The following is a 16,629-nucleotide window of genomic DNA, read 5'->3' as shown; positions in this document are numbered from 1 at the left end:
AAAAGGAAAGATGCCAGACCTCCGGGGGAGGGAAGGGAAATGGAAGTGGAGGACAGAGATGGCAGATGGATGGTTAGCACGGAGAAAGAAGAAAGAAGGAGACCCTGGCAAGCAAAACAACATGAGCCTGGGACCAACTTGAGCCTGGGACCAACAAGATTTGAATACTGACCAGACAACAAAAGGTAGAAAAAATAATTTTATTTTCTGTTTTGTGATTGCAATTTGTCAGATTTGAAAAGTGTATCCTGCCAGAGCTGGTATTAGACCGCCAACGTGAGCTAGGATTTAACAGAGAGAGAAAAAGTCCTTTTTGTTTACACCACAGCGCCAGTGTGGTTAGGAGAAGCCAAAGGGGGTGAAAAAGCTATAAAATAACCCCACCAGGGTGCTTGAAAAAAACACCCAATTGGGCAGGAAAATCGAATCGAAAAACCAATTCAATAGGCTGAATCGAATCGAAATTTTTTCCCCTGAATCAGGCAGCACTAGTTTGCGCTGCTGTCTTAGACTTTAGGACCTGGGAATGGGGAGAGATGGCATGCTCAGTACTTTATAATGCAAGTGAAACGAGGATTTGGTCAGACTTTTGAAGGGTCTGCAGAAGAAAAATATTGTATAGGCCGGGGACATGAGACAGCAGGAAATAGGAACTTTTCTTCCTTCTGTTTTTGTGAATGGAAAGGCTGAGGATGTCAGATAGTTCAGTTAAAATATGTGCTTTATAAGAAAATATAATAATGTGTTTTATAAAGTTTATAAGCATTGCTGGTCTACCCGGTGAGGTGTTCCTAGTGGTGGTGGTGGTGGTGGTTGCGTGTCAATGTGTTGAGAGGAAGAGGTGGTCTGGGAAATTCTGCTGAGCAAACTCCAGGCCCATTTCCACCCCCCAATTAGTCCACTCCACTCAACTGGTTCACACACTGAGTGGGTCTTTGGGTGTTGTGCGTGGGCAGTTGTTTTGGGATCTCTTCCAGTGGTCTGTCAGTATCTCCTTGTAGTCCAAGGAAGGAAACTTTGGTAACCTTAGCATTGACCTTCAGAATATGTTTGTAACAGTGCTGCTTGTGTGGCATTAGGCTATGTAGTGATCGAAAGAAAAAACCAGACCTTTGCACATTTTTGCACTATATGGTGGGTGTATGAGGAGATTCACATTTCCTGCACAGCTAAGTCCTTGTGAAGTTATCTTGTTCTTTCTGTATTTGACATCTATCAAGGTCTCTGTTTGGAAGGAAAGATCTAAGCTTAAAAATGAAGTGGCCAGAAGTTATGGTAAAAGCAGATAGTTTTGCTGGGTTTAAGAAAGGTTTGGACATGTTCCTGGAGGAAAAGTCCATAGTCTGTTATTAAGACATGGGGGAAGCATCTGCTTGCCCTGGATCGGTAGCATGGAATGTTGCTACTCTTTGGATTTTGACCAGGTACTAGTGACCTGGATTGGCTACCATGAGAATGGGCTACTGGGCATGATGGACCATTGGTCTGACCCAGTTAGGCTATTCTTATGTTATGTTCTCATCTGTAGGGGCCTTTGTTTTCAAGTCTTATTTTAATGTATTTCTTTTTCTGGGAACTTATCAGTGTTTTTTATAATGGGAACAAAAATGGAAGAGAATTAATGTATGTGGAATGGGGGGGGGGGGGGGGGGGGGGGTTAACTAATTTCTTCAGCTAAATAAGTTTACTTCGGTGTTCAGAAGCCAGGCCATTAAAAATGGATATACTAACAGTATAGGATCCCTAGAATAGAGTTTCCCAAACTTTTTAATGACTCCTCTTTTTTTTTTTTTTAACATATCTTACTTTTTCTTTCACCCCTCCCAGTATCCACTTTCCTCACATGTTCTTAAGATAAGCCATGCTATGTCAAGCCAAGTTCCTTGGGCAGTCTGCATCATAAGTAGCTGGCAAATACCAAAGAGTAGATCATATTTTTCACAGTTGATCTGAAACAATGTGATGGCTTTTACTGGACTTTTCATTCAGCCATCTCCGTTCTGTTCGCCATACTCTCTCTCTTGTTTGTTCTCCTCTGCTTGGGCTATCGGTCCCATTCTTAACTCTTATCCCACTGGTTCAAATTGCCACCTTTCCAATTTTATTCCTATTCCTCCTCTCTTTCTCATGTACCTTGTGAAAAGTCTTTTGTCTCCAACAAGTTTGCCTACATTCATCTTTCTCTCTTACTTACCAACTCCCAGAGCAATGAAATACTCCTACTAAAAAGACAATGCAGACAACTAGAAAGAAAATGGAGGAAAAACAGTCAAGATTCCACAACCATGATAAAACAACTACAAACAATACAAAACACAGCCTTAAGACTGGTCTACTCACTGAAGAAATTCGACCACATTACAGAGGCATACCACGACTCACATTGGCACCCAATACAAGCGAGAATATACTTCAAATTTTCCTGCCTACTATTTAAAGCAATAAACGGAGACAGCCTAGCCTATTAGAACAATCAACTAGTTTAATCCACCTCAACCAGACATAGCAGAACCCACACACCATTCACACACCCATCAAACAAAAACGTCAAAAGAAAAAAACTGTACAACCTCCTAGCCCCTCGAGCTGCAACACTCGACCCCCAACTCTACAACCTTTTCACCTCGACCACAGACTACAAAACCTTCAAAAAAGAAATAAAAACCCTTCTTTTCAAAAAACATATAAAACTGAACTAACTCAATCAGAAATGTCCCAAGCATCACCTGCAACTACTCCATATGTACTTCTAATGTCATGACAATTCAGACATAATTTATGTTATGTTTGGAATAATGGTTACATATATGAGGTTCAATAAAAGAAAATTTTCACTGCCTGTTTCTATTCTGACCATTTATTCCGTTTCATGGTTATTACCATAAAATGATGGGCCCCGGATGCCACATACCCTAGATACGCCACTTCTTATACGTGTTTTGAAAAGACACATCAGCATTTGTGTAGTGCCATAACATAATCTCCAGACAAATATGGAACTCATTGCCAGAAAAGAGGGTTACTGTGGTTGGCGTAGCTAGGTTTAAGAAAGGTTTGTACAAGTTCCTGGAGGAAAAGTCCATAGTCTGCTATTGAGTTAGTCATGGGGGAAGCTCACTGCTTGCTCTGGATTGGTAGCGTGGAATGTTGCTGCTATTTGAGTTTCTGCTAAGTACTGTGACCTGGATTGACCACTGATGAAACAGAAGTATGTTCTTAAGTTAGCTCTCAGTGTAGAGCATTTATATAATAACATTGAAAGTTACTTTACTTACAGTCCTCACAGAGATTCAGTTTGGAAAGGTTCCTTCCATCAAAAGATTCTTCATAGATAGATCCATTTTCCTTTTCTTCAAACGTATGGAGGTACATAGCTTTATTCTCCATTGCTGAGAATACTGTGCAGCTGGATGAAACAGAATCAACGGATAAGACAGATGAACAATACACTGCATGCAAGTTTGTCTTATTTATAACTGGATCAGTGAGTAACTACATCTGAGTCTCTACGAAAACATTCAGGTGGTCTACAAGTTGCTTTTCAGGGCCGGCTTAACCATTGGACCAGGTGAGGATTTGGCCCAGTGCACCAGCAATTAAAGGTGCCAAAATACCCAGCCTTTGACCTTACCTGGTCTATAGGTGAAGCTTTTTCTTCCCACCCACCCCCACGCCACCATGAAGTCTAGTCTCTCCCCTTTTCTTCCCCTCTCTATGGGTCAGGCACTGCTCCCTTACTTGTGGTCCTGTAAAGTTTATGTTTGTTGCTATTGGTGGCAGCAGCAGCAGAAGCTTGACAAGCTGCCTTTAGCCAGTCGCTGGGTTTTCCCTCTGGCACACTCTACATCAGGGGTGTCCAAACTGTGGCCCGAGGGCCTGCATGCGGCCCCGTGAAGTATTTTGTGCGGCCCCGGTCGAGGGCGATGCAGTGTTTTCCTCTGCTGCCCCCGGGTGTTTATTGTCTTGCCGGCTCCCTCCTCTGTCTTGCTGCAGCGTTTGTGTGGCCCCAGAAATTTTTTTATCGGCCAATGCGGCCCAGGGAAGCCAAAAGGTTGGACACCCCTGCTCTACATCTTCTGATGCAGCAAAAGGAAGACCCAGGAACCAGTCAAATGTAACCTGTCATGCTGCTGCTGCTGCTGCTACCAGTGACCAACGTAAACTTTACAGGACCACGGGGGAGTAAGAGTAGGGTTGCTAGATTTTCCAATCGGAAAATCCGGATCCCTAGACCTGCCCCCAGGCCCATCCAGTTCTGCCCATCCCCGCCCAGTTCTGCCCTAATCCCGGCCCCAGTCCCACCCTAGCCCTGCCCCCGCTGCCTGCCCGACGCTATTTGAGGAGGCTTTTCAAAACCCGGACCAAGTGCCGGGTTTTGAAAAGCCATCAGGACCCCCAGACATGTCCTCAAAAGGAGGACATGTCTGAGGAAATCTGGACGTCCGGTAATCCTAAGTGAGAGAGGTGAGAGAGCAGTGCTAGACCTGCAGGGAGGGGGACTAGACTAGGTAGGGGAGGGGGAAGAAATGCCAGCCCATGGGAGGGAGAGAGATTGAACCCACAGAGGTTAGAAGGGAGGTGGGCACCAGAAGTGATGCAATGGGGCGAGGCTCTGCCAAGCAAATTGGCTCAGGGCGCCACTATCCCTTGAGCCAACCCTGTTGCTTTTCCTGTGGTTCCGAAACCTTCTTTTTTTTACTATTTATTCTACAAGTAAATAGGCTGATGACATTATGATCTCAGGTTAAGCTGTTTACTGTTATGGACATGGATTGTCAGTGCATCGGTCACTCCTGAAGGGGTAGACCAAAGGTGATTTCCCTTTTGTTGGCTTCTTTTAGGAGTGACAGATTGTAAAGCTGCCACTATGAGGGTTCTGTGAATTATTGGAAAGATTGTATTGGATGCAGAACTTCAAACTGGGAAAAAATTGACAAGAAATTATTTATTTAAAATTTGATAAGAAATTATTCACTTAGGCCCCCTGGGGCACTAAATGTTCCAACGCTCATAGGAATTCTATGAGTGTCAGAGCATATAGCATTCTGGGGGGCCTAGAATCATATTTTTCTGAGGTCCATTATTGAGAACATATAGAAGTCAATATTCATCTGCAGGGGGAATTTATAATTTGAAACCATCTAATTCAGATGTCTTCATTATCCAGCAACCAAGGGATTCTGAGCCTTCCTGGCAATCTTCTTTCTTACAAGCATTCGACTCTGGAATTCCCTCAGGCTTAAGCTTCAGACTCTTCTCACTCATCATACAAGGTCTGGACTAGGGCCACCCTTATTTCCTGGAACTCCACCAAGTACAATAGCCTAAGTCAGATCAACTTGTGAGAATCTTTGCCCTCAGGACCTCTGCAGGAGAACTCTTACCTCAGGGCCTCCTCGATATATTCAGATGCAAGGCATTTAAACTCCTCGCTGCCCCCTGGACTCAACAGGGTTGTCCAACCTACCCTAAGGTGACTTACTCCTATTATCCATGAGGTAGTGTCTCCTGATGTAAGAGAGCTTAATTACAGTATCAGTGAGGGAGTGCTCTTCACTAAATCAACCACTCCCTCACACAATGTCCAAACCACATCTCCTTGATATCTATATGCAGTGCCGATTTACATGCGTAACTACCAACTTCCTAAAATAAGGTGTTAAGTGGGTATGCAAAGTACACATGTAAATAATGAATAGGCTTCTAAAATAACAGCCATAATCTCTCCATGGCCAGAGCAAAAACAACCCGTGCAGGAAATAGTACCAGATTCTAATGAATTCTGCAAAATCTGAGAGACATCCAGGCTACCAATGGTTATTGCTGAGCATATTGGGCCCCTCAGCTTGAGGTACAATTTTTTAGGCACATGACATACTTTCTTTATATTTGGTAATGGGGTTCATTTTCAAAACACTTAGACAAAGTGCTATGGAGGGCCATTTTTGAAAAGGACGTCTAAGTCTGGTTTGGGCGTTTCCAGCTATACATTCAAAGCCAGAAGTACAGAAATGTCCATTTTTGAAGCAGAACTGCTAGACATTCAACATTTTTTTTTTTATATCTAGGCTGACAGGACATCCAACCTTTAGGATGTCTAACTTTATACCCCATTTTTGACCACAGAAACATCCAAGTTAAAAACATCCAAATCCAGACCATTTGGATGTGGAAGTGGCCATCATTGTGATGGACTGGTCACACAGACATGCCAATAAATTAATAGGACACCTTAGAGCAGGAGTAGGGAACTCCGGTCCTCAAGAGCCGTATTCCAGTCGGGTTTTCAGGATTTCCCCAATGAATATGCATTGAAAGCAGTGCATGCACATAGATCTCATGCATATTCATTGGGGAAAACCCGACTGGAATACGGCTCTCGAGGACCGGAGTTCCCTACCCCTGCCTTAGAGGGTACTGCTGTGAACTTCACATAAAGAGTGCCATATGCCCCTTATAATTTTTGGTGAACCCTCCAAACCTCCCTCAAACCCTACTAGACTTCCCCTTGCCCACCACCACCTACCACCCCATTAGCCCTCATGGCTGCAGGGGGCAGTAGAGTAGGGTTTTGGGGGTTGGATGGGCTCACACTTTTCACCATAAATTTAGTGGTTAGAGTGGCTTATGGGCCTGGGTCCTCCTTTCTATGGTTTACTAGCTCATCCACCAGGTTACTTAAGACACCTGTGTGATGCTCTACTAGGCTTTCACATACCAAGTGCTGCAGTTCTAGAGACAAGTATATACTCTTTCATTCAGATTTTTGGAGTGTTGGAGGTGATGAGAGAGAAGTTAGGGAGTAGAGCGGAGTCATACCTAATGTGACCATTTATTTTTTTCATCAAAACGGGACATCTATTAATTTTCAGTTCCGCCCCAATCCTGCCCTAGCCCTTCCCCCAATTTCTTCCATTCATTTTTTATGTACACACAATATCTTATTAATTCATAATGGTAACCAGAAAATTTTAAGAAAACAACATAAAGCACATTGTATGCAGAGAAAATGTTAATAATCATTTACGAGTTTCGTTGTTTTTTTTTTTAAGATATCAAGGCAGATGACTTTAAAATATGCAATGTCACCTCAGTAACTATAGAAAAATAGAGAAATATAGTGCAAAATATAGACAGCAGATATAAATTCTTAAAACTGACACATTTTGATCACTACTTTGAAAATTAAATCATTTTTCCTACCTTTGTTGTCTGGTGATTTCATGAGTCTCTGGTTGCACTTCCTTCTGACTGTGCATCCAATATTTCTTTCTTTTGTATCCAACATTTCTTTCACAATCCAACCTCATCCCGTTTAGATCCAGGTCTCTTTCTCTTTTCCCTCTGTTACCCTCCCCAGATCCAGTGTCAGTTCTCCTTTGTACCTACCACCAGTGGCGTACCTAGCATATGTTCAAAATAAAACAAGGAAAACCAAAGTGGAATTGTCCCAATCAGAATGGTGAGCACCAAACAAGTGTCCTTCAACTCATCTGATAAATGCAAATGCCTTTATTAATCCAAAGTCTTGTGTATACATCCAATGACTCAATGACCCGACATGCACATGCTTCGGCCCAACCGGCCTGCCTCAGGAGTCTACAAATACATACATGGATATACACAGGTTAAAAACATACACAGTGTTTATAACAAAAGTCTAAAAAAGAACCTTCCTTATTCACAGTTTTTAAGATTACGTAGACTGTGTACTGACATGGATGAATTTGAATGGCAAGCACCATTGATGACAAATAATTTTATAGCAAGAGGTTATCCAGAGAAATGTGTCAGTGAATGTCGTCAAAAGGCACAAATGAAACATAGGGAGGAACTGTTGAATCAGTTAGTGTGTATGCTCAGATTCTCTCATCTTTCTCATGTTATACAAAGTATTATTAAGAGAAATTGGCATATATTACAAACTCATGAGTGCTTTGAGAAAATTACACCAATAATAGCATTTTCTAGAAATAGAAATCTTAGGGATATGTTTGTGCCTTCTACTCTCCCTGAATTACCATCAAACAATATTGATCATGTTGGCATACACCTTGTGGGCATTGTTCAATATGCAAACACAGAATGACCATTGAGAATTATGAACATCCTGTTACTGGAGTTAAAATCAAATTGAGAGTATAGTGATTGTCAAACTTCTCAGGTGATTTATGCAATTATATGTCCATGCCAAAAATGGTATATTGGTAAAACTAAGCGTATGATTAAGACAAGGATGATTGAACATAGGAATTGTATCAGTAGAAATGTACAATCTGCACCAATTGTAGAACGTTGATATGAAAAAAGCCATTGTATTGATGGTTTGAGATTGTGTTGAAAATGATTAAAACAAAGTGGAGAGGAGGAGATTTGGACATTCTACTCATGAGAGAGGAACGTTTTATTCATAATTAAAATACAATCAATCCATATGGTTTAAATATGGAACTTGATTTGAGACCATTTATGTAAGTTTTGTTTTATTAGAATCATATTCTTTTTATTACATAGCCACATTTGGTTTTGTTTTATTGGTTTTATTTATTGATCCTTTCCCTCCACATGAGTTTCATTCTCATTTTTTGGTGCATATTATTACTTTTGTAGTAGTTTATTAGCCTTTTTGATTGAACATATTGCTATTTTAAAATTGTTTCATTTGTGTCTTTTCATGGTTGAACTAGTGACATCAATATGTCATACGTCTACGTTTGCCAACCATCTTGACTCAGTGACGTCAATACGTTCACCCTAATCATATATTTCAACTCCATGGTGATCCTCCTTCCCTCTTTCTAGCTATAGCATGTCCGTTGTGATAATCAGTCGTTTACGTCCCTGAGTGTAAGTTTTTTGTACTTTTACTTTTTGTGCCTGTATTATTGCCTCTCATGTCTGTATTAGTACTTTTTTTACAATGGTCTGTTTAACATTTCCAGTCTCGCGGCTTCCATTTTGCCTTTATCTTCTCTCCTGTTTTTCGGCTTGACACCGGTCTTTGTCAGATATACTTTTCTGGGTAGTCACACTTCCCCTTTTTTCAGTGCTTTAAGTTTTTTCCCCTTTTTTTAATTATTACATATGGTTCCTCCTTTCCGGGTTCATTTTTTTTGGTCTTCATCTTCTCTTCTGCTTTTTGGTTTGTTTATTGGTCTTCGGCAGGCATATTCTTTGGATAGTCACAACCCCCTTCTTTAGCCAGAAATTTTTACCTTTTTTCAGTACATGTAGTTTTACCATTATATAAACCCTTTTTCAGTAGAAGGTCATTACTTCCTCATCGGATGGTAATCAGTATTTGTCCTTATCTTATTATCCAGTGATCGTTTTTTGTGCTACTTGTTTGGTTGTTTATTTGGTGTCATTTTTAATATGAGTTTTTAATTGGTTTTTTATTTGAATTCTTTATTTTAATAGCTGCATGTAGAGGGTGTGTGCATCTTTGTATTTTATACGGTTTTCTAACACACCCGTTGAAGACTCATAAGGTATGTTTTATATACATTTTGTTTTACGAAATCAATTTCAGCCTTTACAACTATGTCTTTTTACAGATTAATATAGTCTATATAAATTTTCCCCTCTGCCTTATTTTTGTACATAAAGCACAGCTTGATAGCAAGGATATTTATACCTCTTTCTTATATAGTTTTAGTAGTCTCATACCTTACTCCTGAATGTATTTATATTTTTATATTATCATATCTCTTTTTTAAGCTTTTTCAATGCTTGATGTTTTAATATGAATTGCATATATTTATTGAGGTGTGATGGTTGTTTATTGTAACCACTATAGATTCATTGTAATGGTATGCAATATATAGAATATTAATATATGTATTAACATTGGTGATTAATTTAAATATGGTTCATTTGGGTTTATAATGAATTCACATGTCTATATTTTGATTGTATTTTTATGCATTTGTGATTATTCTTTGCTGTTGATTATTTATATCATATTTTATATGTTTTTATACACATTAATTCTTTCATCATTGATGTAAACACTGTGTATGTTTTTAACCTGTGTATATATCCATGTATGTATTTGTAGACTCCTGAGGCAGGCCGGTTGGGCCGAAACATGTGCACGCCAATTGGATACGATCCTGAACGAGGAGAATCTACAGGATTCCCATCAACATGGAGATCCTGCCAATCCAACCTGTTCAGCTTCTTTGACTGGGTGACGAGGAAGCTGGATGTTGGGGAGTCCCTGGACATCGTATACCTGGACTTCAGTAAAGCATTCGATAGCGTACCACACCGCAGGTTGCTGAGCAAGATGAGTTCTATAGGATTGGGCGACACATTGACGAAATGGGTTGGAAACTGGCTTGAAGGTAGGCTTCAGAGGGTAGTGGTGAACGGCACCCCCTCCGAAATGACGGAGGTAATCAGTGGCGTGCCGCAGGGCTCGGTCCTGGGCCCGATCCTGTTCAACATCTTTATAAGAGACTTGGCAGAAGGGCTGCGAGGTAAAATAACATTATTCGCCGATGACGCCAAACTATGCAATGTAGTGGGCAAAAGCACAACAGACATAAATTCAATGTCCGACAACATGATGCACGACCTACTCCTACTGGAGCGCTGGTCTAGGTCCTGGCAACTCAGCTTCAATGCCAAAAAATACAAAGTCATGCACCTAGGCAGCCAAAATCCATGCAAGACTTACACCCTTAATGGCGAGATCCTAACAAGAACTGAAGCAGAACGAGACTTAGGGGTGATTGTCAGTGAGAACATGAAGACTGCCATTCAAGTGGAGCAAGCTTCATCCAAGACAAGGCAAATCATAGGTTGCATACGCAGGAGTAAGCCTGAAGTCATTATGCCATTGTATAGATCCATGGTGAGGCCCCACCTGGAATACTGTGTGCAATTCTGGAGGCCGCATTACCGTAAGGATGTGCTGAGACTGGAGTCGGTCCAGAGAATGGCCACCCGGATGGTCTCGGGACTCAAGGATCTCCCGTACGAGGAACGGCTGGATAAGTTGCAGCTGTACTCACTCGAGGAACGCAGAGAGAGGGGTGACATGATCGAGACATTCAACTATCTCACGGGCCACATCGAGGTGGAAGAAGATATCTTCTTTTTCAAGGGTCCCGCGGCAACAAGGGGGCATCCGTGGAAAATCAGGGCAGGAAATTCTTTTTCACTGAAAGGGTGGTTGATCGCTGGAATAGTCTTCCACTTCAGGTTATTGAGGCCAGCAGCATGCCTGATTTTAAGGCCAAATGGGATAGACACGTGGGATCTATTCACAGAGAAAGGTAGGGGAGGGTCATTAGGGTGGGCAGACTAGATGGGCCATGGCCCTTATCTGCCATCTATTTCTATGTTTCTATGTTGGGTCGTTGAGTCATTGGATGTATACACAAGACTTTGGTCTAATAAAGGCAATTGCATTTATCAGATGAGTTGAAGGACAGTTGTTTGGTGTTCACCATTCTGATTGGGACAATTACACTTTGGTTTTGTACTTAGCATATGTGACACCCAGGGCCCATAATTTTTTGACACTCCCCACCCATCTGTATGAAAAACATGATTTTTAGTAACAATACAAACATCATACAAGAGTGTACCTAGGAAAAGGCAGTATCTTACATACTGCAGTGAGCAGTACAACATCAATACACCCATTGTAAAACTAAACAAGCCAGACTAGTACAGATCAATCCTGCATAGTCAGTCCTAACAGAAAACCATGTCTTTCGAACACACAGAACACAGAAAACACCTTCGCCTAGTATGGAATATGAAATCATAAAAACTAACCCCTTCCCCTTTTACAAAACTGTAGTGTGGTTTTTAGCCACGGTGGTAACAGCTCAGATGCTCATAGAATTCCGAGCATCAGAGCTGCTACCACCAAGGCTGGTGCTAAAAAAACGCTCCACAGTTTTGTAAAAGGGGGGGGGGGGGAGAAAATAGAAATACGTAGACAAAGGTTAAATTGAACCACTAAGAAGCTGGACTCTGCATACAATGCAACACCACAGAAACAATGACACATGTCTCCTAAAGCAAAAAATAAGTAAATAGAAAAATTTTTTCTACCTTTGTCTTCTCTGGTTTCTACTTTCATCATTTTCTTGTTATTCTCTTCCTTCCATCCATCCACTGTCTGCCCTTTCTCTGCCCCTATATGGCATCTTCTCTCCTTCTATGCCCCTTCCAGAAACTGTATGCCTCCCCCTTCCATCTCTCCCTTCACCCCCATTGGTCTGGCATCTATCTCCTCTCCTTCCCTTCCCTCTCCCACACCTATCCTCTGCAATCCCTTTCTTCTCATTTTCCTTTTCAATTTATTTTCTGCATCTGTCTAGATTACGTTTTTACTACCCTATCATCAATTTCCTTTTTCACTGTCTACCTACAGCTCGCCACCTCTTTCCCTCACCTCCTCCAGTATTTCACTAACTCAGTCCTTTTTCTCCCATCATGTGCCCTCCTTTTATTTATCCCCTCCTTCCATCATGTACCCTCTTTCTCTATCCCTTCCATCCAGTACCTTCTCCTCTCTCTGTCCACCTCCATCCAGCGTCTGCTCCTCTCTTTCTCTCCTCCCCATTTCCTTCCTGCATCTGCTCCCTTATCTCTCTTATCCGCACTCCCATCCAGCATAGGCTCCCCATCTACCCTCCCCACTACCATCCTATGTCTGCCCTTTCTCTCTCCATCCACCTCTCTTCAATCAGCATCTACCCTTGTCTCTCCCTCCCCCTCCCCACTTCCATCAGCATCTGCCTCCTGTCTTACCCCTTTGGTCCAGGCCTTTCTCTCTCAAGTCTTTCTTCTGCTTACAACCCCCTTTCCATATTTCATTTTATATTGCTATTTTAGCCTAAACCTTTCACTGAATTCTATGCACTATACAAGCCACTGAGTTCCTGCTCTCAGTTCAATTCAGCGTGCTACCACCATTCTTGCCCCTGGCTTCTCTGCTCTAAATGTTGCCCTTTTACCACCCACCCACCTTAACCATATGTCCTTAGATTGATCAGTGTTAGGCAATGCCCATATTACAGATTTACACACCAGTTCCTTGTATAATAATTTTCACTGCTGCAGTCACTTTTAACCATGCTACATACAATAGGTCAGGCAACAGACAAGGAAAGAAGGCAGGATAGCGTGACAGACTTATGGCAGGCACACCTGTAAATTTGGTTGCGATTTTCTCAATACTATAGTATATTATCTCCCAAACCCAGACATCAGAAAGCAGATACACTTTCACTGCATAATCTGCTTCTTCCCTCTGCTGCTGGCCCCGGTGAGGTGGCCGAAGAAGAAAAAGGCAAAACTTTTAAAATTAAATTAAATTAAATTGAGCGTTGTCGCTGAGACATTTCAACAGGCTCAGCGGTAGAACGTCGGGGGGAAGGGGCGGAGGGCGCTCCCACGCTTCTTAATATATCAGCAAATTCTAACTTGCATCAAATAACCCCCCTCCCTTATATCCGACAGTTATTCATAAGCAAAAGAAATCATAAAATATTCCCATCTCTCCACCCCACCCTGAATGTGTATGAACCAAAGGGGAAAAATAATATTTATTCTAAACAGTAATTTCAATCTTTACAGTATCTTGTTAATGGCTCCCAAATAACCTGAAATTTTTTAAAATTTCCCTGCTACATAGCAATTATCCTTTCCATTTTGAATATGTGACATAAAGAGTTCCACCAAAAGCTGTAATTCAGCCTCTTCCAATTTTTCCAGTTATTCATAATCTGTTTTATGGCAACCCCTGTCATAATAAGTAGAAGCCTGTTGTTATTAAAGGATATTTGGCTTTTAGCCCTTATTGACATGCCAAACGATACGGTGTCATAGGATAATGCCAATGGATTTTTTAACAAATTATTTATTTGACCCCATATTGATTTCCAAAAAGCAAGAATTATTGGACAATAGAATAACAAATGATCTAATGTCTCAGCTTCAAGATGACAGTGCCAGCATCTATTAGATTTAGAGCTATCTAACTTCTGTAACCGAACCAGGGTTCAAAAAGCTCTATGTAACAGAAAAAACCAAGTTTGTCTCATAGATGCAGACACTGTACATCTCATCCTCCAAGCCCAAATACGTAGCCATTGAGATGCAGTAATTTGATGCTTGATCTCAATGCTCCAAGCCCAAATACGTAGCCATTGAGATGCAGTAATTTGATGCTTGATCTCAATGCTCCAAATGTCCCGAAGACCAGTTTTTGGTTTCTTATTTAAAAATCCAAATATTAATTTATACAACTGAGTGGCCTGATGTCCCAGAAAATCTACCTGAAAGCACAAGAGCGGCAAACTATACTGATTACTGAAATTTTTCCATTCAGGGAACCCAACCTGAATGGCCTGCTTCAACTGCAACCATCTATAATTTTGTGATTTATTAAGACCAAATTTGTTTTGCAATTGTCAGCTTACCATCTGAAATAACATCATCCAAAGTACGTATACCCGCCTTCATCCAATACTTCCAGATGACTTTAAATCCGCAAATTTGAACCTTGGGGTTCAGCCATAGGGTCTGATGAGTTGATTTATGAATCGAAATAGATGTTAAATTATTCACACATTTTAAGGTTTTCCATGTATCTACTTGGATTCTATTATCCTTATATAATCTAGGCATCTTAATACTTAACACATGACTCAACCTCAATGGTGACATGAGTTGCTAGTCTGGGAGATTTTCCATGAGCTCAGGGAGGATCCGGTACATATCCTGACGCATAATATAGGCTAGATGGTACCTATAAAAGTTGGGAAAATTTATACCACCCTCCGCAATTGGTTTTTGTAGAGATACCAAGGCAATTCTTGCTGCTTTCCCCAGCCAAATAAATTTTGTCAGAATACTATTTAATTTTTTTATAAAAGGACCCATGAAAAAACATCAGTAACATTCCCATTTGGTAACAAACCACAGGCAAAATCATCATCTTAACTGTTTGGACTCTCCCCAACCAAGACAAATGTAATGGTTCTTTCATTGATATAGGCTCCTCAAGAGTTCCTTTTATATGCTCAGGAATTTTAGGTCCCTTAATTAATTTTAAAAACTCTAAACCCTCAAGTTCTTTATTTGAATAAAGCTCAGAAGAATATAAAGCCTTATAATATTTCAAAAATTATTTTAAGATATTTCCAATTTGAGAATGAGTTTCCCCACTCTCATTAGTGATAGCCACAATTTTTACTCTCCTTTTTTTTTTTTTAGCTTTAAGGTAATTAGCTAACATTCTCTCCGCTTTATTCGAGTTTCCATAATGCAGAGCTTGTTGAGAAAACAATTCCTTCCTAGCCATTTGAGAGGAAATCTCATTATATCTGTATTTAGCTTTTAAGAGGGCCTGCAAAGTATTTCATTCCCATTTCAAGGCCAATTGTGACTCTAAGTCCTTAATATTTTGTTCCAAATTAGAGAATTCCAATTTAAGTTGTTTCCTTACATGCGCCGAATAAGAGATAATTTGCCTTCTCATGATAGCTTTAAAAGCATCCCACAATGCTTCTAAGGAGATTTCCTCCAAGTCATTGATTTGAAAATATTCATTCATTTTTAATTGAAATTCTTCAATAAAGTTAGAATCTGCAAACAATGTACTGAACCTCCACACAGGTCTATTAAAATCTTGTTCCTTAAATTTTAATTCAATCCAAACTCCAGCATGATCTGATAAAACAATTGAATCTATGCCAGCTTTGGTTACCTGTTGAACTAATTGATCTGATACAAATACATCATCTATTCTTAAAAACAATCTATGAACCTGGGAGCAAAAGGAAAACTCCTGAGCAATAAAATGGAGAATTCGCCAGATATCTTTTAACCCATAGGATTGAACTAAATTATCCAATTCCATTGATTTCAAAATCATACTGGGTTGTTTATCCAACAATGGATCCATAACAGCATTGAAGTCCCCAGCTACCACTAGATTAGAGTCAGCCAGTGGCAGAAGTAGCATGATTTTTAAAGATACCCGAATGTCCCCAACACTCCCCGACTCTATCCCTGACATTAGTGCTGCCTGATTTGTTGAAAAAAATTGGACTCATCAATTCAGGAACCCCCACCCCTGCTGCTTTAGGAGGCCTTGGAGTGGAGGTATGTGTCTCACGTTGGGAGGGTTAGTGGGGTTCTGCTGCACAGGGTGATGGGAAGGAGGGATAGAAAGATGCTGCAAAAGCGGATGGGTGAGAGGGGAGGAAAGATGCTGCACATGGGTGGGGGTGGGGTGGGGGAGAAAGAATGAGGAAGAAATAGGGTGGAGAAGAAGAAGGGAGAGATTATTGTTGCACATGAAAAAATAAGACATCCCCTGAAAATAAGCACTGTGTTTTTTGGACCCAAAATTAATATGACACTGTCTTATTTTCAGGGAAACATGGTAGTATCACTATAATAAGCAAGTGAGGAAGGAAGTACAAAGGGATTTCTTTGACATGCCACTCCTCTAATCTCATCTCATTGAGTGCACGCATATTACTTTGGTACCATAGAGTGTCACAAGCCCAGCACTACAGCTAGCCTTGTTCCAGCTAGAAAGCATAGGAACTTAGCCCTGAAGCTGAAGAGAGCTGATCAGTACAGAAGCTC

At 40.8% G+C, this 16,629-nt stretch overlaps 1 protein-coding gene across 1 annotated transcript in view; it reads right to left on the bottom strand.

Moving 5' to 3' along the window:
* SCARA5 (scavenger receptor class A member 5) overlaps positions 1-16,629 on the bottom strand; it is a 426,171-nt gene that overhangs the window by 391,559 nt on the left and 17,983 nt on the right. Inside the window, exon 2 of the mRNA XM_033939637.1 lies at positions 3,276-3,406. Coding sequence (XP_033795528.1) covers positions 3,276-3,387 — 112 coding nt within the window. The 5' untranslated portion in view covers positions 3,388-3,406. The remainder of the gene's footprint in view (positions 1-3,275; positions 3,407-16,629) is intronic.

This window comes from Geotrypetes seraphini, chromosome 3 (genome assembly GCF_902459505.1).
Source record: "Geotrypetes seraphini chromosome 3, aGeoSer1.1, whole genome shotgun sequence".
Lineage (NCBI taxonomy): Eukaryota > Metazoa > Chordata > Amphibia > Gymnophiona > Dermophiidae > Geotrypetes > Geotrypetes seraphini.
Note: the sequence above shows the minus strand (reverse complement) of the source record. Positions and strands in the feature narration are given on the sequence as shown.